This window comes from Hemitrygon akajei, chromosome 23 (assembly GCF_048418815.1).
Source record: "Hemitrygon akajei chromosome 23, sHemAka1.3, whole genome shotgun sequence".
Lineage (NCBI taxonomy): Eukaryota > Metazoa > Chordata > Chondrichthyes > Myliobatiformes > Dasyatidae > Hemitrygon > Hemitrygon akajei.
In genome coordinates, this window is record NC_133146.1 from 11,077,203 (window position 1) to 11,101,238 (window position 24,036).

General features: G+C 41.9%; 1 protein-coding gene across 3 annotated transcripts in view; it reads right to left on the reverse strand.

Annotated features, from left to right (window-relative positions):
* Positions 1-24,036, reverse strand: part of LOC140715149 (ectonucleoside triphosphate diphosphohydrolase 4-like) — a 96,472-nt gene that overhangs the window by 58,503 nt on the left and 13,933 nt on the right. The window contains exon 2 of one of the 3 annotated variants that reach the window (XM_073026929.1): positions 2,278-2,383. The exons of the other annotated variants lie outside the window; for them this stretch is intronic. Within the exon in view, the coding sequence (XP_072883030.1) occupies positions 2,278-2,372 (95 nt within the window). The 5' untranslated portion in view covers positions 2,373-2,383. The remainder of the gene's footprint in view (positions 1-2,277; positions 2,384-24,036) is intronic. 3 annotated transcript variants of the gene reach the window in all.

Sequence of the window (24,036 nt, forward strand, 5' to 3'; positions counted from 1 at the left end):
AGATTTTTCAGGAAGTTATCAGGAAAGTTGATGAAGGCAAGGCAATGGACATTGTCTGCATGGACTTCAAGATATTTGACAAGGTCCCACATGGGAGGTTGGTCAAGAAGGTTCAGTCACTTGGCATTCAAGATGAGGTAGTAAACTGGATTAGACATTGCCTTTGCACAAGAAGCCATAGAGTGGTAGCAGATGAATGCCTCTCTGATTGGAAGCCTGGGACTAGTACAGTGCCACAGGGATTGGTGCTGGTTCCATTGCTTGTCACCTATATCAACGATCTGGATCATCAAATTTGTGGATGACACCAAGATATGGGGTGTAGTGGACAGTGAAGAAGACTATCAAAGCTTGTAGTGGGATCTGGACCAGCTAGAAAAATGGGGTGAAAAATGGCAGATGGATTCTAATGCAGACAATTGTGAGGTGTTGTTCTTTGAGAGGACCAACCAGGCTAGGTTTTACACATAAAGTGGTAGGACACTGAGGACTGCGGTAGAACAGAGGGATCTGGGATTACACATCTATAATTCTCTGCAAGTGGCAGCACAGGCAGATAGCATTGCAAAGAAAGCTTTTGGCACATTGGCCTCCATCATTCAAAGTACTTAGTACAGGAGTTGGAATGTTATGTTGAAGTTGTATAAAATGTTGGTGAGGCCTAATTTGGAATATTGCTTGCAGTTTTGGTCACCTACCTACAGGAAAGATGTAAATAAGTTTGAAAGAGTACAGGGAAAATTTACAAGGATGTTGTTGGGACAGGAGGACCTGAGTTATAATGAAATATTGAATAGGTTAGAACTTTACTCAGTTCACTTTTCACTCAGAATTTGGTGAGTGTGGATCACCGTTAGTACAAATGGTGAATACGATTTCGATTTCAACGTTTAAGTATGGATAGGTACATGGATGTGAGGGGTATAGAGAGCTATGGTCCAGGTGCAGCTCAATGGGACTGGGCAGCTTAAATGTTTTGGCATGGACTAGACGGGCTGAAGAACCTGTTTCTGTGCTGTAGTCTTCTATGTCTCTATCGACAAAACTACTCAACTCACTGATAACATCCAGCAGACTGTTTGTTGTTCCAGAATCCAGTGTCTTTAATCTCTTATGTCTCCATCAATTAATGTTGGTAGCAATTTTAATAGTTAACAGAGGCCATGCAGGCTTCTGCAAATCACTCTCCTGTCAGCATTGCCCCAAGGAGACGTTATCAAAAATGTTTATGTAGTACCCCTAAAGATGGCAAAATTATTCCACAACCTTAAGAATTTTGGAATAAAACCTAGTAATTACAGGTAGTCCCCGAGTTACGAACGTCCGACTTATGGACTACTCGTACTTACGAACTGAGGAAGGAGAACGCTGTCTGCCATTTTAAGTCAGATCGCAACACCGTCCGCCATTTTAAGTCGGATCGCGACACCGTCCGCCATTTTAAGTCGTTGCCATTGACACTGTTTAACTTCGTATTTGGCTTAAATTTTTCTTAGTAAGATTCACCCTGACCCTGCCCCCCTCCCCCCGTTCCGGTCAGCTGGTGGCACAGTGAGATCAGCGAGTTCGATCCAGTGACAGATCGCTCCCGTGCTAGGCTGATGTCAATCCAGTGACTCCCGTACCATCCGTGCCAGGTTGATGTCGAGCTCGCAACTCTACCTCGTAAAAAAAAAAACACTGCCACCTCCAGCTTAAATACCCACGCGGAATATTGTAGAGGATCAAGAACCCAAACGCAGCACAGCCCCCACGTCCCATTTAGCCTGTCTCAGTGCGGTGGTCCTTAGGACCCAGCGGACCTCGGGAGCCGGCGGAGCTCGGGATCCACCGCCCGCCGTGTTTCTGTTCCATTGACAGAAAGCGATCGCGATTGCAAATAAAGTGGAAATAATAAAGCGTTTGGAAAGAGGTGAAACGCCATTGATCATTGGAAAAGCATTAGGCTATAGTCAGTCAATGATTGGAAGAATTTTAAAGGATAACAGATAAAGTGAGAACAATGGAGCATATGAAACGCCCTGACCCGATGAAAGCTACAATTATTACTAAGCAACGCAGTGGTTTAATTATTGGAATACATACGTTTCTTAAGTGTTTTATATGCATAGAAAGGTAAAATATATACTATATACTAAGACAAAAGTTTGACTAACTGACGCTAAATAATACCGGATGTACTTGTTCCGACTTACGTACGAATCTGACGTAAAGACGGACTCAGGAACGGAATTCGTACATAACCCGGGGACTGCCTGTAGTGCAATCAGTGCTCACCAACTGGGGCTCCATTTTTGCCGCTTTCTGCAAGGAGTTTGTAAATTCTCCGTGACCATCGTGACTTCCTCTGGGTGTTCCAGTGTCCTCCACATTCCAAAGACTTCTGAGTAGGATTAGAGTTCAGTAAGTTGTGGGCATGCTGATGCAGGCTACTCCCAGCACATCCTCACTGATTTGATTTGATGCAAACGACAGTACACGATAAATAAAACTAATCTTTAATTGAGGGGAGAAGGATGGGGGGGTGAAAAGAGGGCTCTGATCAGATGAGCACACAAGTGCAAAGGACATTTTCAGGATTTGAAGGAAAATTTTGCAAGTTATTGGAACACTAAGACAAAGTGGAACCCAAACCTGAAACAACTTCATCCCACCCTCAACAGCCATTTCTTATCTAAAGTTTAAAAATGGAGAAGCAGCAAATTTAATCTATACATACTAGCAATTTGAGTTAAGCAATATAAATAGAATAATCGGGAATTCAAACACTCACTGTCAGGCTAAATATGAAAAGAGCCCTTGATCAGCTGCCAGTTTCCAGGAGCCTTGAAAAGGAGGGTTGACAGTTCATGGGAAAGATCTAGTTAACAGACTTCAGAATTAACAATTAAAAATAATCAGATGCTGATGGCCATCATAAGATCAAGGGCAACACTGGGAAACACTGCCAATATTATCAGCAGTAGAAGCATTTCAACTCATGGTGAAATGCACTTTCAAAAGGGAAAACTTGACAAAGGAAAACTTGTAGGTCAGTGGAAGAGAGTGATTATTGGCCTACTCTTTCAAAAACAGTTATAAATGACCCCCCCCCCCCCTTCTTTGCTGTATGACTCTCTGCAGCCAACCAAGAAAAAAAACTTTTCATTAATGCTTGACATCAATATCACCAGGACAAGTAACTGAGAAACACAGATTAGGAACAGTAAAAGGCCATTTGACCATTTGAGGCTGCTATGCTATTGAAAGCTATCATGGCTAATGTGCTTGTAACCTCAAATCCACATTCCTGTTTACTCATTAACCTTTTACCCCTTTGCTCATCAAGGATCTATCCAACTCTACCTTAAAAACATTTCAATGTTTTTGACTTTTGAGCAAGTATACATACAACTCACAAACATCAAAATGAAACTGTCACTACATCTGTCTTAAATAGGCAGGTAACCCCTTGTTTCCAAACAGTAATCCCTAGTTCTCAACACTCTCTCAAAAGGAAACATCCTCAGAACTTGTACTCTGTCAAGACCTTTCAAGATCCTACACTGCAAATGAGTACTCTCCCACTCATCTCATCTTCAGCAAATGGGCCTAGACCGTCTAACCTTTCCTCCTCAGACAGACTGGCCTACCATGAGAGCCAGAGCCAGTATAAAACAGGACATCCTCTACCACAAGTGAAGGTGACCAAATCAGAACCCAGAGTTACTTATACATCAGATGACTGGATTCAAAGTCAAATAAATGAACTATACGTGTGTTACCATACACTACCTTGAGATTCATTTTCTTGCAGGCATTTATAGGAAAATAAAGAAATACAATAGGATACATAAACTACACCCAAACCCAGCATGGCACTAATTTGTTACTACATAGTTATTCAATTCTTTATTGAAATATTTAAAAATGACAAGAATTCATTTTAAAGAACACATAAAACTTCTCAAGAATGGACATTACAATAAACATTCAATCAGCCAATGAGAGTGCTTTGCATACGCTTTGAGCCACTCACAGCCAATCACATATTAGTTCATGCACTGCCTTCCCCACATGTGTAAATGTTCTTGCTTCCTTGGCAATTTATTCCATTTTTTTTCACCCCATAATGTCTGGAAAATGGCCCGCAACTTCCAGTGAGGATAGGACATCCAAGATCCCTAGGAAAAGCATCAGCATGGATGTGAAACAGCAAGTGATACAGCTTTTGGAAACTAGTGAGCATCAGGTTGATATTGACACCTCTTTAAAATTGGCTACATCGAAGATCAGAACAATTGTTTAAAAAATGCAGACAAGATAAAAGCTTCTGCCATGATTATCTCAGTTATCAACGAAGGTGATTTATTCAATGAGCTATTTGCTTGAAAAAAATGGAAAATAAACTAAGTATATGGGTGGATGATCAATCGCAATGAAACAGGTCCTTATGCCAGCTGATAATAATGGAAAAGGCAAGAAGCATCTTCAATCATATTCAAGAAGATACACTGGTTACATTCACAGACAACAGAGGTTGGTTTGATAGATTTAAACAGCACAGTAACCTCCATAGCATAAGTATCTCCAGTGAAGCAGCTAGTGCAAACAGCAAGAGCTTTAATTACTAAGAGCTTCGAGAATTAGCGCAGCAATGCATCCAGAGTGAATCTGAGGACACGGATAGAGAAGAAAAAACATCAGCAAGAAACCTTACTGCAAAATTCCTCAGCACCATCACCATGATCACACAAGTCATGGATCAGTTCATCGATAATGACCCTGACTGGAAGTGAAGCAATAAAGCAAAGACAGGTGTTCTCAAAATGATTTCCTGCTAAGAACTGCTTCATGAGAGGAAACTCAAGAAAAAGCAGTCAAATCTCGACGTGAAGAAGACGACAAACTTAGAGACCCACAGCCTAGTCCCTCCTCTAAGATGCAACCACCACGCGCTTCCCTCCACTGCTTTGCTGAGGTACTGTCAGGCCTATTTGTGTGTTTGCTACTCCACAAATTACTGTGTATAGACAAAATAATATATCCTACATCTCAAGTTTGATTTTTTTAAAATCAGGCACAAATGTTCATTTACGTAATGTCATAATGACCCCACATAGCACTTGTTTACACAGCGCTCTACCTCTGAGGTACGCATCTTCAACATTAAGCGGGGTCTGACTGTACACGGAAACAAAGACTGACAAACAATCAATGTGCAAATAAACAGACAGACATACTTTATTGATCCCAAGGGAAAATGGGTTTCGCTACAGTCGCACCAACCAAGAATAGTGTAGAAATATAGCAATATAAAACCATAAATAATTAAATAATAATAAGTAAATTATTCCAAGTGGAAATAAGTCCAGGACCAGCCTATTGGCTCAGGGTGTCTGACACTCCGAGGGAGGAATTGTAAAGTTTGATGGCCACAGGCAGGAATGACTTCCTATGACGCTCAGTGTTGCATCTCAGTGGAATGAGTCCACCGAGGTGCAACGCTGAGAACTGAAAAAAAAACTGAGAACATGAGTTACAAAGAGTCCTTGAGAATAAGCCTGTAGGTTGAGCTGCGTCCAGTTGTGGTGGTGATTCAGAGTCCAGAATTACTCTCTCTCAAGTTTTGCCCACTTGGTTTTGAACCCTTTTTTGGCCACAGTGAAAGCTGAAAATGTGGGTCTCTTAACATGTGATGAATAATCAGATCAGCACACTTTCATGCCTTGTGTAAAATTCATTCCCTTACATCTTTCCTTGCTGCAGGTAGAAGTAACAACATCGGCTTATGTTCAGAAACAATGAAGTACACATCAGTATTAACATTGGATGAATTTGGAAGAAAAATCCTGATTCACCTACGTCCTGCTATTTGGACACAAGAGGAAGCCTAGTCTGAATTCCTGTTCCAGTTTGTACCTTATGCCACTCCTGATAAATCCTTATTAGGAGATATTAGGGTCAAAGCATGCAGAAAAACTTCCCTCAACACATTCTGCCCTAGTACAGAAGAATGAGCACTGCAGAAGATGAACTATTTGCCACTTAAACCGCTCTTTAGAGGGAACAGAGGGAAGAAAATGTATGAAAGAACACCAAAACAGTCCCTTAGTAGAACTACAAGACATAATTTAACAAAAATGCAGTAAAACAATTCTAAAACATCAGTATCATTTTGGCCAATTTTCTTTGGGTTTATTAGGAAAAACTAATATTCCACTGTAACAAACACAAAATAGTGGAGGAGCTCAGCAGGTCAGCAGCATCTGTGAAGAAGAATAAACAGTTGACATTTCGGGCCAATCTTCAGTAAGGAAGGATGAAGAAATCAGAATAAGATGGGAGGGAAGAGAAAGAGTACAAGCTGGCAGATGAAAGATGAGACCCAGGTGAGGGGAAGGTAGGTGGGTGGGACGAATTGAGAAGCAGGGAAGTGATAGGTGGGAAAGGTAAAAGATTCTATTTACAGACTGTATATCATCTATAGATGGAGGCTGTGAGAGTTAATGGTAGGAATAGAAAGTGAAGGCAAGCCTTACTGTGACGGACAGGAAGACTCTACAATGGAAAGACAAAACTGCCCAGTGCATCACCGGCACCAACCTACTCATCATCAAGAGCATAAAGTACATACATAAAGGTGCCAGAAAAAGGTGAGTAACATCTTGAAGGATCCCACACATCCTGCTCATGGATTGTTTGTTCCACTCCCATCCGGAAGAAGGCTGCATAGCACCCATGGCAGAACCATCAGATTCAAAAACAGCTGCTTTCTCCAAGTAGTAATGTTGATCAACACCTCCACACCACTGCTTTATTGTTTCCTGTCAGTCACATTATGCACAGTCACTCCTGTGTCTACGGTCACTTTAAGGACATATGATTAATGTATACAAGTTATCTATTTATAGTTATTCTGTTTTTTCTAAATTATTTCCTTTACGTTATTGTGTCGTCTTTTGTGCTGCATCGGATCCAGAGTAACAATTATTTTGCTCTCCTTTACAATTGTGTACTGGAAATGACATTAAATGTGGCCCTACTTTGGTCGAGGTCAATCATGGATGTTGTGTCCTAGCTATCTACGTTGTTGGAGCAGCAGTGTTGGTGGCTGACAAAACCAATGTGAGAGCTCCTGTTGTAAAGGTCGCATCCATACATGGTCCCAGCTCTGCTGGAACTGCAGCGTTCCTTTCTAGGGGTCCGTTTGTCTTCTGCCATTTTCAGGAATATTTCCTTGCCTGACTTAACGTGTTATTTGTGGGTGTTTCCCCACGTGGTGCAGTTGACTGCACGTTCCTCCCAGGACTTAAAGTTGATGTCCAATGACCTTCAAGTCCCACTTGTAGGCATCCTTGTAGCACAATTATGGGTGGCCAGCGGCTCTCTCCAGCTCACCGTAGAAGCTGTCTTTTGGATGTGGTCATCCTACATGCGGCAGACATGGCCCAGCTAGTGCAGCCAAGGTTGTCTGAGCAGGTGTACACACTGGGGAGGCCGGCATGAGAGAGAACCTTAGCATGGGTATACATGAGGAAATCTGCAGATGCTGTAAATTCAAACAACACACACAAAATGCTGGTGGAACACAGCAGGCCAGGCAGCATATGCTGCCTGGCCTGCTGTGTTCCACCAGCATTTTGTGTGTGTTCTTAGCATGGGTATTCTGTCTCTCCAGGAGATACCCGAGATACAACAAAGGCAACTTAAATGGAAGGTGCTGAGCCCTCTCTTGCTTAGCATACGTTGTCCAGGTCTTGCTGAAGTACAACAGTGTGCTAGTGACACTAGTGTTGCCATCTTTGTTTTGACTGACAGTTTGGAGTTCTCCCAGACTCGTGTGGTGAGGCAGGGAAGAGTTGTTGCAGCCTTCCTGATATGTATATTGATTTCTGCATCCAGGGAGAAGATCTCACTGATGATGGACCCAAATATTTGAAATAATGAACGACATCCACTTTGTAGTTATCAATGGCAATGACAGGTGGTGCTTCCACATCTTGTCCCAAGACATTTGTATTTTTCAGGCTGATTGACCTAATTCCTTGCAGGCCTGGGAGAAGTGATCCATCAAGCTCTGGAGTGTGGGTTGCGCCTGCTGCATCGTCGGCAAACAGTAGGTCTCTGTTCATAGCCTTGCACACTTTGGTTTTGGCTCTATGGCAGGTGAGGTTAAAAAGCCTGCCATCTACTCAAGTGTGGAGATAGATCCATACCAGAACATACTGTTGCAGTGCCAAATGCGTGCTTCAGAAGGGCAAAGAAGATCCAAAATAGTGTTGAGCCAAGAATACATCCTCACTTAATGTCACTGCTCATGTCAAAGGGCTCTGAAGAGCTGTGTTGTATTGCATAATCCCGTTCATGTTGTTGTTGAAGGATTTGATCATGCTCTGTAGACTTGGTGGGCAGCCTATCTTAGAGAGGATCTGAAAAGTGCCCAACTCTGCTGACCAAGTCAAATGCCTTGGTGAGATCAATAAGCAGAAAGTAGAGGGGCTTTTTTTGTTGTCTGTACTTCTCCTGGAGTTAGCAGAGAGGTGAAATCATCCAGCACAGAAGCCACTCTGACTCCTGCTTGACACATTCAACCAACTTCTGTAGGTAGACCAAGACGACTTTGCTGAAGACTTTGCCAGCAACATTCAAGAGAAAGGTCCTCCTTCCTCTTTGTTTGTTACAGTCGCTTTTCTCACCTTGGTTTTCGTAGAGGGTAATAATCTTGGCCCCTCATCTTCCTGCCAGCATTAATAGAGCACGTCATGCAGCAGGTGCAGAAGGGTAGGCATTCAGTGCCTGATCAGGTCTGAGGAATTTCCCATCATTGCCTGGTACCTTCCGAGGCCAAGCTACTGATGGCCTTGTTGAACTCCTCTGGGCTCGGCTCTGTATCCCATTCTTCCACTGTCAGTAGGCACTCAATTGCATCCAGGGTTGAGATGGTAACAGGATTCACTCTGGAGTAGAGATCAGAGTAATCTTGCTGTGTTTGTTCCTGTCTGTGATTACTTCCCCAATGATGGATTTGAGAGGAGCCATCTTGCTCTGAGACGGGCCAAGAGCTTTCTTGATGCCATCATGCATACCCTTGATATTGCCCATCAGTGCATACCTTCACCGACCTGCATCCAGTACTTGTTGGTGCAGCACCTGGCAGTCTGCTGAACTTTACTTCCAGCAGTCCTGAGGATCTATATGCTCCTCCGAGTTGATAAGTGTGTATTCTCAGCTAGAGCAGTACACTCAAAAGCCAAAGTAAAACTTATTATCAGAGTACATATATATCACCAGATACAACCCTGAGATTCATTTTCCTTCTGGCATACTTAGCAAGTCCATAGAACAGTAACTGTAAACGGGACCAATGAACAACAAAGTGTGGAAATGCAAATATGAATAAATAGCAATAAATAACAAGAGTCTTAAAATGAGGCCATTAGTTGTGGGAACACCAGAAACAGAATGAGTATAATTATCCCCTATTGCTCAAGAGCCTAATGGTTGAGGGGTAGTCACTGTTCCTAAACCCGGTGATGCGAGTCCTGAGGCTCTTGCAGCTTCTACCTGATGGAAGCAGCGAGAAAAGTGTGTGGCTAGGGTGGTGAGGATTTCTGATGATGGATGTTGCTTTTTTACAGCAATGTTTCATGTAAATGTGTTCAATGGATTGGGAGGGCATTACCTGTGAGGTACTGGGCCAAACCCACTACCTCTCGTAGGATTTTCTGCTCAAAGGCATTGGTGTTCCCATACCAGGCTGTAACGCGCCAGTCAGTACACTTTCTACCACACATCTATAGAAGTTTGCCAAGATTTTTGATGACACTCCAAATCTCTGGAGACTCCTGAGGAAGTAGAGGCACTGTTGTGTTTTCTTTGCAATTATATTTATATGATGGGTCCAGAACAGGTCCGCTGAGATAATGACACCTAGGAATTTAAAGTATTGACCTTTTCCCCTTGATCCTCCAATGATTACTGGCTCATGGACCTCTGGTTTTCCTCTCCTGAAGTCTACAATTGGTTCTTTGGTCGTACTGACATTGAGTGACAACCTCGTTGGATTCTGTTTTCAAAGTCATCTTCCCAAAGGTGGCTAAGGCTGAACTGTAGACAGTTTCCAGGGTGCTGGGCACTCAGTTCTTTTTCAAAGGACCTAGCAAACTGCTCCAGCAGGTCTGATGTCATGTTTAATGACATTAAACAATCTTGAAAACATCAGTACTGCTGTTAATCTCTACTCAACACAAACCACCTGCACAATCCTTGAACCTAGTCAGTATTAGGTTTTCTTCAATATTTCCAGTGGTCAAATGACAGCTATGCAGGGTGCCCATTGAAGTGAAGTGCTGGAGAACTGTATAGATGGAACCATTAGTTGCAATATGTATATGTAGAAGAGTTACAAAATTCAAAGTCAATTTATTATTGAAGTGCAGGTCATGTCTTACCAACTTGATTGAGTTTTTTTTTGACAAGATGAGAGAGATTGATGAAGGTAGGGCAGTGAATGGTGCCTACGTGAATTTTAGAAAGGTATTTGACAAAGTCCCTCATAGGAGGCTAATCCCAAAGATTAAGATGCATGGGATCTATGGCAAAATGGGTACTTGGATTCAGAACTGGCTTGCGTATAGAAGGCAAAAGGTAATGATTAAAGGAAACACGAGGAAATCTGCAGAAAGAGACTTATTTGAGCTGGAGGTCTGTAATTAGTGGTGTTCCACAGGGATCTGTACTGGGACCTTTGCTGTTTGTGATATATATAAATGACCTAGATGAAAATGTTAGTAAGTTTACAAATGATAAATAGATTGGTGGAGTTGTGTACAGTGTAGAAGACTGGCAAAGAATACAGTGCAATATTGATCAGTTGCAGATATGGACAGAGAAATGGCAGATGCGAGTTTAACCCAGATGAATGTGAGGTGTTGCACCTTGGTAGGGCAAATGCAAGAAGACAGTACACTAAGGGAAAAATCCTTAACAGTGTTGCTGAGCAGAGATTAGACAATAGACAATAGATGCAGAAGTAGACCATTCGGCCCTTCGAGCCTGCACCGCCATTCTGAGATCATGGCTGATCATCTACTATCAATACCCGGTTCCTGCCTTGTCCCCATATCCCTTGATTCCCCTATCCATAAGATACCTATCTAGCTCCAAATTTTGGGATCCAAATTCATAGCTCCTTGAAAGTGGCTACACAGGTCAATAAGAAGGTTAGGAAGGCTTATGAATGCTTGCTTTTATTAGTTGAGTTCATAAGTCAAGAGATGGTGTTGCAATTTTATAAAATTCTGGTTAGGCTACATTTGAAGTGTTGCATACAGTTCAGGCTGCCCCACTATAGGAAGGATGTTGAGGCTTTGGAGAGGGCGCAGAAGAGGTTTGCCAGGATGCTGCTTGGTTTAGAGGGCATGTGCTATCATGAGAGGCAAGATAAACTTGGGTTGTTTTCTCTGGAGAGGCAGAGGGGAAATTAGATAGAGGTTTATAAGATTATAAGAAGCATATAGAGTTGACAGAGTGCACCTGTTTCCCAGGGTTGAAAAGTCTAAAACCAGAGAGCATGCATTGAAGGGGGAGGGGTAGGTTCAATGGGGATGTGAAGGGTAAGTTGTTTTATCCAGAGAGTAGTGGATGCCTGGAATGTGCCACCTGGTATATTAGAGGCTTTTAAGAAACATTTGGATAGGCACATGGATGTAAGGAAGATGGATGGATATGGACATGGTGTCAGCAAGATTAGTGTTTAGGTGTTTTTGATTTGCTTTTTAGCTGGTTTACCACAACACTGTGGGCCGAATGGCCTGTTCATTTGCTGTACTGTTCTATGACTGTGGAAACGTTGCTCTCAAGGTACTAGGAAAATGGTGGCTGCAAGCACATCTTAAACACAAGAGATTCTGCAGATGTTGAAAATCCAGAGCAACACACAAAATGCTACAGAAACTTGGGTCAGGCAGCATCTACGAAAATGAATAAACATTGAACCTACTGAGTTCTTCCAGCATTTTGTGTGTGTTGCAAGTACATCTCCCCCGAGGAACACTTAGGCACAGAAATTGAGAAAGCGGTAAGTAATGAGTCCCCATTGAAGAACTCATCAAGATAACAGCTTCTGAAGAGTTTGTATTAACTAGAAGAAAATTGATATTGAATATTGCTTATGGGGATAATAAGTTTAAATCTCCAAAGATGTACTGTGCTTGCATTAGAAAGTGGTGTCAAAAGGTGACTAGCAGTCGAGAGCTCTTTCCCAACAACTAAATTGCTGCGCTACTTGTATTAAATTTCAACCAAAGTCTATCTTGCCTTTCTAAGTTGTTGGTTCAACGCCACCTTAATTAGTATCTGTTGCCGACAGACTGCAAAATGAGAAGGAATTGCTTCCGATTGCTCTTATTAGATCATTAGAAATTGAGTGTGTATTCACTGGTAACAGTGTTTATCCTCAACATAATTTGTTTCTGTAAGCAAAAATTTCACTTTCCTGTTGTTGCATGGGAAATTCTATACTCTCTGGTCATAAGATGGTGTGCAGAATTCAAGCAAATCACATTAAGTGCATGGAGATTGACCTTATCTGCACATTTTCCTTCAATTTGGCCAAATTATTGCATATGAGAACTGAAGGACAGCTTCACTACAAAGTGCTTAGCCCATCAGAGAACACTTAAAGAGCAAAGTAGTGTTAAGTGTGGCGTGCATTAGCAAACAACCAAAAATAATCAATTCAATTGGTCACTTGGCTTCTGGGTTCAGATTTTGAATGAGTAAACGAAAGGAGCACAACAAAAGAAAAATCTTTCAAATAGTACAGAGACTGATTTTCCATGCAAGGGACAATTTTCTGATCTCAATTCTTTCAAAATGTTAGATTGTAAATAAAGGTTTGTCTCTGCCCTGACCCAGCCTCTGCAATTAACCTTTCTGTAATTATGTTTTAAATACAACTCCCTTGAACTCCTGGATATTTAGTTACCTCTTTAAAAGTCAAAGCTTTCCAAAACTTTAAAATTTGATTCAGTCTTTATATCAGTCACTGCCTTTCTGAATCCATGCTGGCAAAATCTTACCTGGACTATTCCTCTTCCCACCCTGTCTCTTGCAAAAATGCTATCCCCTTCTCACAATTCCTCCGTCTCCGCCGCATCTGCTCTCAGGATGAGGCTTTTCATTCCAGGACGAAGGAGATGTCTTCCTTTTTTAAACAAAGGGGCTTCCCTTCGTCCACCATCAACTCTGCTCTCAAACGCATCTCTCCCATTTCCCGCACATCTGCCCTCACTCCATCCACCTGCCACCCCACTCGGGATAGGGTTCCCCTTGTCCTTACCTACCACCCCATCAGCCTCCAGGTCCAACATATAATTCTCCGTAACTTCCGCCACCTCCAACGGGATCCCACCACCAACATTTTTCCCTCCCCCCTTTCTGCTTTTCGCAGGGATCGCTCCCTACGCGACTCCCTTGTCCACTCGTCCCCCCCATCCCTTCCCACCGATCTCCCTCCTGGCACTTATCCTTGTAAACAGAACAAGTGCTACACCTGCCCTTACACTTCCTCCCTCACCACCATTCAGGGCCCCAGACAGTCCTTCCAGGTGAGGCGACACTTCACCTGTGAGTCGGCTGGTGTGGTATACTGTGTCCGGTGCTCCCGGTGTGGCCTTCTATATATTGGTGAGACCCGACGCAGACTGGGAGACTGTTTCGCTGAACACCTACGCTCGGTCCGCCAGAAAAAGCAGGATCTCCCAGTGGCCACACATTTTAACTCCACGTCCCATTCCCATTCTGATATGTCTATCCATGGCCTCCTCTATTGTCAAAATGAATCCAAACTCAGGTTGGAGGAACAACACCTTATATACCGGCTGGGTAGCCTCCAACCTGATGGCATGAACATTGACTTCTCTAACTTCCGTTAATGCCCCTCCTCCCCTTCTTAACTCATCCCTGCCATATTTAGTTGTTTGCCTGTTCTCCATCTCCCTCTGGTGCTTCTCCCCCCCCCCCTTTCTTTCTCCTGAGGCCTCCCGTCCCATGATCCTTACCCTTCTCCAGCCCTGTATCACTTTCGCCAATCACCTTTCCAGCTCTTAGCTTCATCCCACCCCCTCCGGTCTTCTCCTATCATTTCGCATTTCCCCCTCCCCCTACTACTTTCAAATCTCTTACTATCTTTCCTTTCGGTTAGTCCTGACGAAGGGTCTCGGCCCGAAACGTCGACAGTCCTTCTCCTTATAGATGCTGCCTGGCCTGCTGTGTTCCATCAGCATTTTGTGTGTGTTGTGGCAACATCTTAACATGTTTTTACCTTCACTACTTTCAATCTCGGTAGATGACGTCCACTGCAGGACTTAAATCACTGCTTCTCAATTTAAAATAACTGAATGACAATCCTGTGATATTAATGCAAAATTCAACTCTTAGCTCGCACAATGTAATCTGAATATATTCCTTGGTCGGAATCCAATCCTAATGAGAGTACAATCAGTAAAACCCCGAAGACTTCACAGTGAACAATAAAAGACACAAGCATGGACCACCATGATCACTTTGCATTAAAAAACACTTTCGTTCTAATTGTGTTTCTTCTTGTAAAAAAAAAAATTGTGAATAATATGTTCTTTTGGTGAATCAGGAACATATATTGCTATGTGCCTGTGATGTTGTTGCAAGCAAGTCTTTGTATTGTACACGTGCAAAGAAAATACGCTTGACTTTGGTTTTGATAGGGCATGCAACATCCAAAGTGTTTATCAAACATTGACTGCTTAATATAAACAAAATAATCATTTGGTATTTAATCAACATGCTAGCATTTAATGGCTCCATAATGACAATACCTCATCCCTACGTTGAAATATAATAAATATTTAGTAAAAGTCCATTTTAAAATTATTGTACTACCACAGGACTGAATGCCAACAATGTAGTCATTATTCCTTTCACTACAGAAGTAATTTACTTAGTTGACAATACCAAATTCTAAAATATCACAAGTTTCCAGGGCCACAGCCTGTTCTTAAGCTAGAACTAGAAACACTGCCTAAAAACAGATAACCATATAACAATTACAGCACAGAAAAAGGCCATCTCGGCCCTTCTAGTCCGTGCCGACGCTTACACTCACCTAGTCCCACTGGCCCGCACTCAGCCCATAACCCTCCATTCCTATCCTGTCCATATACCTATCCAATTTTATTTTAAATGACAATACCGAACCTGCCTCTACTACTTCTACTGGAAGCTCATTCCACACAGCTACCACTCTCTGAGTAAAGAAATTCCCCCTCGTGTTACCCTTAAACTTTTGCCCCCTAACTCTCAAATCATGTCCTCTTGTTTGAATCCCCCCTACTCTCAATGGAAAAAGCACATCCATGTCAACTCGATCTAACCCCCTCATTATTTTAAATACTTCTATCAATTTCCCCCTCAACCTTCTATGCTCCAAAGAATAAAGACCTAACTTGTTCAGCCTTTCCCTGTAACTTAGGTGCTGAAACCCAGGTAACATTCTAGTAAATCTTCTCTGTACTCTCTCTATTTTGTTGATATCCTTCCTATAATTCGGTGACCAGAACTGTACACAATACTCCAAATTCGGCCTTACCAATGCCTTGTACAATTTTAACATTACATCCCAACTCCTATACTCAATGCTCTGATTTATAAAAGCCAGATAAGGCAGCTTCTTAGCTGTAAGTCCCTAGAAAAGAAATGACTTCCCAAACTTCATTTTCATACACTTCTGTCTCAAAACCTGAATGGTAAGAAGCATCAACAGTCTGTGCACACAAAGGTTGCATCTACAAATATTCATCTGAACGGCTGATGGCCTATTCTATGAGTATGAAAAATAAATTATTAGAAAGCAACATTTTCAGTTGGTGGTAGGTTTTGGAATGCAGTTTACTACAGCATTCAATAACTTTGAATCCCAAGCCAGTCTAAATTAGAGCAGTTTCACAGCCAGAAATGCCGAGAAAATGGTCCATCTTGACCATTTACCAGAGTCATCAACTTCATAGAAGTCAGTATGCAGGAAATTGCATTTATTCTATATTATAAAGAAATGGATGAGCACTGAATACAGCACTGTCCAAGGGACCGGATAATATACTAGCAAGATGCAGAAGTGCTACACCTGCCCATTCACCTCCTCCTTCATCTCTATTCAGGGCCCCAAACAGTCCTTCCAGGTGAGGCAATGCTTCACCTGTGAAGCTGTTGGGGTCATCTAGTGTATCTGATGCTCCGGATGCCACCTTTTTTACACTGCTGACACCTGATGTAAATGGGCTGAAGGTCCTGTATCTGTGCTGCAGTGCTGTGTGATTCTATGATCATAATGTGAATTGTGAATGGACTGGTGTGCCGATTATTGGAGTTGATTTGGTTCTGATTTTTCTTGAGAATGTGGCATGCCTAGGCAACTTCCACAAGCCAGTATTATGACTGTACTGGAATGGATTTACTAACCCTCTAGTATATGTCAGAATCAGGTTTATTATCACCAGTATGTGATGTGAAATTTGTTAACTTAGCGGCAGCAGTTAAATGCAATACATAATTTAGTAGAGAGTGAAAATATAATAAAATAAAATAATAATAAACAAGTAAATCAATTATGAATATTGAATAGATTTTTTTTAATGTGCAAAAACAGAAATACTGTATATTAAAAAAAAAGTGAGGTAGTGTCCAAAGCTTCAATGTCCATTTAAGATTTGGATGGCAGAGGGGAAGAAGCTGTTCCTGAATCGCTGACTGTGTGCCTTCAGGTTTCTATATATCCTACCTGATGGTAACAGTGAGAAAAGGGCATGCCTTGGGTGGTAGAGGTCTGTAATAATGGACCCTGCCTGTCTGAGACACTGCTCCCTAAAGATGTCCTGAGTACTTTGCAGGCTAGTGCCCAAGATGGAGCTGACTAGATTTACAACTTTCTGCAGCTTCTTTTGGCCCCTCCATACCAGACAGTGAAGCAGCCTGTCAGAATACTCTCCACGGTACAACTATAGAAGTTTTTGAGTGTATTGGTTGACATGCCAAATCTCTTCAAACTCATAATAAAGTATAGTCGTTGTCTTCCCTTCTTTATAACTAAAATCTCTTGGGGCCAGGTTAGATCCTCAGAGATCTTGAGACTGAGGAATTTGAAGCTGCTCACTCTCTCCGCTTCTGATTCCTCTATGAAGATTGGTATGTGCTCCTTCGTCTTACTGATGTTGATATTTTGTTGAGCAACACGCATAAAATGCTGGAGGAACTCAACAGGTCAGGCAACAGTTACAGAAATGAATTAACAATTGACGTTTCGAACTGAGAGCCTTCATCTGGACTGGAAAAGAAGGAGTAATGATGGAATGAAAGATTTAAGGAAGGTTGGATGTCAAGCATTTTCAACTATCTTCCCTCCACAAAGTCAAAACTGTGGACCATTTCTGATTAATGCACAAGAACCTGCTTCATTCCAAACTCTCAGAAACTAAATCAATCCAATGTCACATACAGTGCCTATAAAAAGTATTTCCACCCTCCCTCCCCCCCCCCCCCCCGAAGTTTTCATAGTTTATTGTTATACAACAATGAATCACAGTGGATTTAATTTGGCTTTTTTGACACCAATCAACATATAGAGACTACATAGTGATCTAAATTAATTACAAATATAAAACCCAAAATAATTGATTGCCTAAATATTCACTCCCTTTAAAATGACACATTATAATATCACTGGTACAGTCAATTAGTTTTGGAAGTCACATCACTAGTTAAAAGGAGATTAGCTGTGTGCAGTCAAAGTGTTCCAACTGAATGTAGTAAAAATACACCTGGATCTGGTAAAGATACTGCTGGTGAGTCAGTATCCTGGTAAAAACTACACCAGAAAGACAAAAAACACTCCAAGCAGCTCTGTGAAAAGGTTGTTGAAAAGCACAAGTCAGGAGATGGATACAAGAAAATTTCCAAGTCAATGATTATCCCTTGCAGTACAGTTAAAGTCAATCATCAAGAAATGGCACAGCTGTAAATCTGCCTAAAGCAGGCTGCCCTCAAAAACTGAGTGACCGTGCAAGAAGGGAACTAGTGAAGGAGGCCACCAAGAGACATATGTAACTGCTCCAGAGGAGTTGACACGCTTCAGTGGCTGAGATGGGAAAGACTGCATACATCTGTTACCCAGATGCTTCACCAGTCACAGCATTATGGGAACTGGCAAAGAGAAAGCCGCTATTGAAAAAAACACATGAAATCTCACCTAGAGTTTGTCAGACTCTGAAGACAGCTGGAAGAAGGTTCTATGGTCTGATGAAAACAAAATTGCACTTTTTGGCTATCAGAATAAACTCTATGTTTGGCATAAGCTGAACACTCCACATCATCAAAAACATAGCATCCCTACCATGAGGCATGGCAGTAGCTGCATCATGCTTTGCAGGTGCTGGAAGGCTTGTGAAGGTAGAGGGCAAAATGAATGCAGCAAAACACAGTGAAATCCTGGAGGAAAACCTGATGCAATCTGTAAGACATATGCAACTTGGGAGAAGATTTGTTTTCCAGTAAGACAGTGACCCCAAGTATAAAGCCAAAGCTACACAGGAATGGCTTAAAAACAACAAAGTTAATGTCCTGGAGTGGCCAAGTCAGAGTCCAGACCTCAATCCTATTGAGAATTTGTGGCTGGACTTGAAAAGGGCTGTTCACTCACGATCCCCATGCAATCTGACAGAGGTTGAGTAATTTTGTGAAGAAGAATGGGAAAAAATTGCAGTGTCCAGATGTGCAAAGCTGATAGAAACCTATCCACACAGACTCAAGGCTGTAATTCTGCCAAAAGTGCAACTACTAAATACTGACTTGAAGGAGGTGAATACTTAAGCAAGCAATTATTTTTAACGTTTTATATAATTAATCTAGATCACTTTGTTGAGATCTGTTTTCACTTTAACATGAAAACGCCCTTCTCTGTTGATCAGTGTAAAAAAAAAGACAAATTAAATCAATTGTGATTCAATGTTGTAAAACAATAAAACATAAAAACTTCCAGGGGGGTGAACACTTTTTATAGGTACTGTAGAAACTCAGCCCACTGTGTCCACACTGACCGTCAAACACCCTTTACACTAATTCTACATTTAACCCCATTTTTAATCTCCAGTCTCATCATCTCCACCTACCCCCCCAGCTTCCACCAGCTACCTACCTGCTATAGTGTTTGATTCAGCTGCCAACCCCACACATCTTTGGGATGTTGGAGGACACTGGAGTACCCGGCGGAAACCCACACGGTCACAGGAACACACAGACAGTAACCTAGTGTTTAATTATTTTGTGTTTAATAATTCTAATAAATTTAGACCTATTTGTAGACATTTGTTTTCACTTTGACACTAGTCTTTTCTGTCGATCAGTGTAAAAGAAACCAAATTAAATCCACTGTGATTCAATGTTGCAAAACAATAAAACATGAAAACTTCCAAGGTGTGGGTGAGTACTTTATAGACACTGTACATCATAAACAAAAACCTGGTCTCACACATGGGATGATTAATTGGCCATGAAAATAATTGCCACACAAGTGGATGAGCAATAACAATCTCTGATGAGAGGGTCTAACAGCCTGCACTTAATATTCAACACAACTGGGATTAAAGAGGTTCTTGTTAACGTAAGACCACAAGACATAGGAGTAGAATTAGACCATCTGGCCCATCAAGTCTGCTCCGCCATTCAATCATGGCTGATCATTTTTTTTCTATCTCCTGGCCTCCATACCTGCATGTGGCAACAAATTCCACAAATTCACCACCCTTTGGCTGAAGAAATTTCTCCGCACCTCTGTTTTGAAAGGGCGCCCCTCTATCCTGAGGCTGTGCCCTTTTGTCCTAGACTCTCCCACCATGGGAAACATCCTTTCCACATCTACTCTGTCTAGGCCTTTCAACATTCAAAAGGTTTCAATGAGAACCCCCTCATCTTTCTGAATTCTAGTGAGTACAGACTGAGAGCCATCAAATGTTCCTCATATGATAACCTTCTAATTCTTGGAATCTATCCTTGTTAACCTTCTCTGAACCCTCTCCAATGCCAGCACATTTTTTTCTTAGATGAGGAGCTCAAGATTGTTCACAATATTTAAAGAGAGGCCTCACCAAAGCCTCAGCATCATACCCCTGCTCTTGTATTTTAGACTTCTTGAAATGAATGCTAACATTGCATTCACCTTCCTCACCACCGACTCAACCTGCAAGTTGACCTATAGGGTGTTCTGCACAAGAACTCCCAAATCCCTTTGTAGCTCAGATTTTTGGATTTTCTCCCCATTTAGAAAATAATCCGCACATTTATTTCTACTACCAAAGTGCATGACCATGCATCTTCCAAAATAGATTCATCGAGTCCGTACAGCAGTCGTATAAGACATTTCACCACATTCACAATACTGTGTTCAGTTTCAGTCACCGTGCTTTTGAAAAGGTGCCATTAAGGTATGAAAAATGCAGAGATTTGCGAGGATGTGGCTAGGACTCAAGTTGCAAACAAGAGAAAATCTGCAGATGCTGGAAATCCAAACAATACACCTCAGCACCAATCAGCTTCCCAGCTCTTTACTTCATCCCTCCCCCTCACAGTTTCACCTATCACCTTTCTCTCCCCCTTCCCCCCACCTTTTAAATCTATAGTACTCCTCATCTTTTTTTATCCAGTCCTGATAAAGGGTCTTGGCTCGAAACGTGGACTGTACTCTTTCCCATAGATGCTGCCTGGCCTGCTGAGTTCCTCCAGTATCTTGTGTGTGATGACTGGTTACGGTGAACAGGCTGTGACTTTTCTCATTGGAGCAGAGGAGAATGAGGCTTGATGTTACAGAGCTGCATTAAATCGTGAGAGGCATAAACATAGTGAATAAATACAGCCTTATTGCCAAGGTTGGGGGAAATCACACAGACTTTGGTTCTTTGCAGAAATGGGACCCGCTCTCAGGGACTTACAAGCGGTTGCTTTTCGATTTGTCAAGGACACGGCCTGGAGGACGAGCGCACCTTCAGGGTGCCGGATTTTCATGGTTCTGGAGGCAGGCGGATTCGAGGTCGGTGCTGCCGCCTGATGTGTCATGGGATTGAAAGCATCAAGCTGGCTGCTGGCTGTGTGCCCAGAGACCAGAGTGCTTTGGGCACAGAGCTCAGAAAACTCAACGCAGCAGACTTTTAACACTATAAATCGGCGAGCTGTTTTGTTGTAGCTGTAGAGGAAATAGTTGAGGCAGGTACATTAACAACATTTCAAAATTAATTGTAGTAGTAGTAATAGTAGCAGGCCTCCATTAGTCTCAATAGACCATGGATTTGCACCTTGGAAAATTAAGGGCGCAAGCCTGAGCAAGGTTTTTTTTAATGTAAGACCAGCAGTCTTTACGGAAGACCTCTCCATGCCACCAATGTTGTCCAAGGGAAGGGCATTTGGACCCATACAGCTTGGTACCGGTGTCATCGCAGAGCAATGTGTGGTTAAGTGCCTTGCTCAAGCACACACACACACAGCCTCACAACTAGCAACCTTCAGGTCACTAGACGAACGCCTTAACCACTTGGCCACACGCACCTGTACAAAGTTAAGTGTACAGGTACATGGACAGGAAAGTTTTGAAGAGCTATGGGCAAAAGGGACAGGCTTGGATGGGTGTTTTGGTTAGCATGGACGAGTGGGCTGAAAAGCTCCCTTCCCTGCTTTATAACTTCAACCGACTGGCTATACTTGTACAAGCAGATTAACGTATTGAACATGAATCAGATTTACGGCTAATGCAGTGAATAATCATCATTTACCACATTAGGTGAAAGTTGGAAAACATGACCTTTACAACTTGTGGCATCAAAACTATTGACTGGCTGATTTTTAATGAACGTTTACTTAAACACAATGTTTATCCCAATGCTACTGTGATGACTGTATTTTATTCAGATACAGTGCAGAATGCTGGCCTGTTTCAGCATCGGTAGGTCACGAATAACGTGATTGCAATTGTACCACTCACAATAGTACTATGGGTTTTAGACAGAGTCAGGGGCTGGGTATTGTGCAACATCTACATTAGGTGGCCTCTTTACCACACACAAAATGCTAGAGGAACTTTGCAGCTCAGGCAGCAGCTATGGAACAGAATAAACAGTCAACGTTTTGAGCTGACACGCTTCATGGTCTTCAAATTCCTCCAGAATTTTGTGTGTGTTGCCTCAAATTTCCAGCATCTACCAATTTTCTCGATTTATTAGGTACACCTGTTTGTTAACGCAAATATCTAATCAGCTGATCATGTGGCAGCAACTCAATACATAAAAGCATGCAGACATGGTCAAGAGGTTCAGTTGTTGTTCAAACCAAACATTAGAATGGGGGGAAACAAAGTGATTTAAGTGGCTTTAACCATGGAATGATTGTTGGGGCCAAAACAGAGGGGCTTGAATATTCCAGAAACTGCTGATCTCCTGGGATTTTCACACAGAACAGTTTCTAGAGTTTAGAATGGTGCGAAAAACAAAACAAAAATCCAGTGAACAGCAGTTCTGTGGGAGAAAGGCATTGCTAATGAGAAACGTCAGAAGAGAATGGCCAGACTGGTTCAAGCTGACAGGAAGGCGATGGTAACCCAAATATCCATGTTACAACAGTGGTGAGCAGAAGAGCATCTCCTAATGCACAACAAGTTGAACCTTGAAGTGGATGGGCTACAGCAGTAGAAGGCTCAAATCCTGTACCTAAAAAAAGTGTCCATGGAGTGTAATTTCCTTCCTGACTTCACTGTGCTTTCTTCACCTTCTACGAAGACACAAGAGGGTGATGAAATACTTGCCACTTGTCTCAAAATGCAAAGTCCACTTGTTTGGTACCCAATCTACCACCCCAAGTATTTACTCCCTTCACCACTGGCACACTGTGGATAGAGTGAAAATAACATCTGTTATCAAAAGTACATATACTGTATATTACCTCGAGATTCATTCTCTTGCAAGCATTTATAGAAAAATAAAGACAATAAAATTTATGAAAAACCATACATAAATAACCAAAGAAGGAAAAACAACCAATGTGCAAAAGAAGACAAATTGTGCAAATAAAAAAGTGTATCATTTTAAAAAGCAATATAGTTACTTGCCAAAGTTTCTCTGAAGGAACTTTCCAAATGAAACCTTTCTGATAGCAACAAAAACATGGAACACAACATCATATTCACTAAGTCACAAACCATCCAGATTTGGAAATTAGTTGATTTTCCTTCATCATTGGGTTTAATTTCTGAAACTTATCTAACAATTCTCTAAACAATTTCAACAAAAGGCGTGCAGTGAATCAAGAACGCCCCACTATATGTCACTTCTCAAAGCAATAGATTCCACCCTCACCAACACTATCCACAGCCAATCAAAATTTTTCCTTAAAGAACTATGAAGATAGAGAAGCGTTTGTTGATTAATTGGATGAGTAACCCAGTCCATCACTGAAAAAACCCTCCTCACCACTGAGCACATCTACAAGTAGTACTCTGATAAGAAAGCAGCATCCATCATCAAGAACACCCCCCCCCTCCCACCCCACTACCCAGGCTATGCTCTCCTCTCACTGCTGTCATCGGGAAGAAAGTACAGGAGCCTAAGACCCTCACCACCAGGTTCAGGAACAAGTTATGACCCTTCGACCATCAGGCTCCTGAACCAGAGTGGATAATTTCACTCACTTCGCCACAACTCATGCTTTCAACATTATTTATTTATTATTTGTTCTTATTTTTGTCAGTCTTCTTATGCACATTGGTTGTTTGTCTGTCTTTGTAAACTTTAATTGATTCTTCGTGTTTCTTTGTATCTATTGTGAATGCTGCAAGAAAATGAATCTTAGGGCAGTATATGGTGACACATATGTACTCAGATAAATTTAGTTTTGAATTTTTTGAAATAGTGTGGCATGACTGTAGGGTCATATAGTATGCTGGCAATTAGTTTTCCCAGTCCATTCTTCAGTAAATTGGCTTCAATC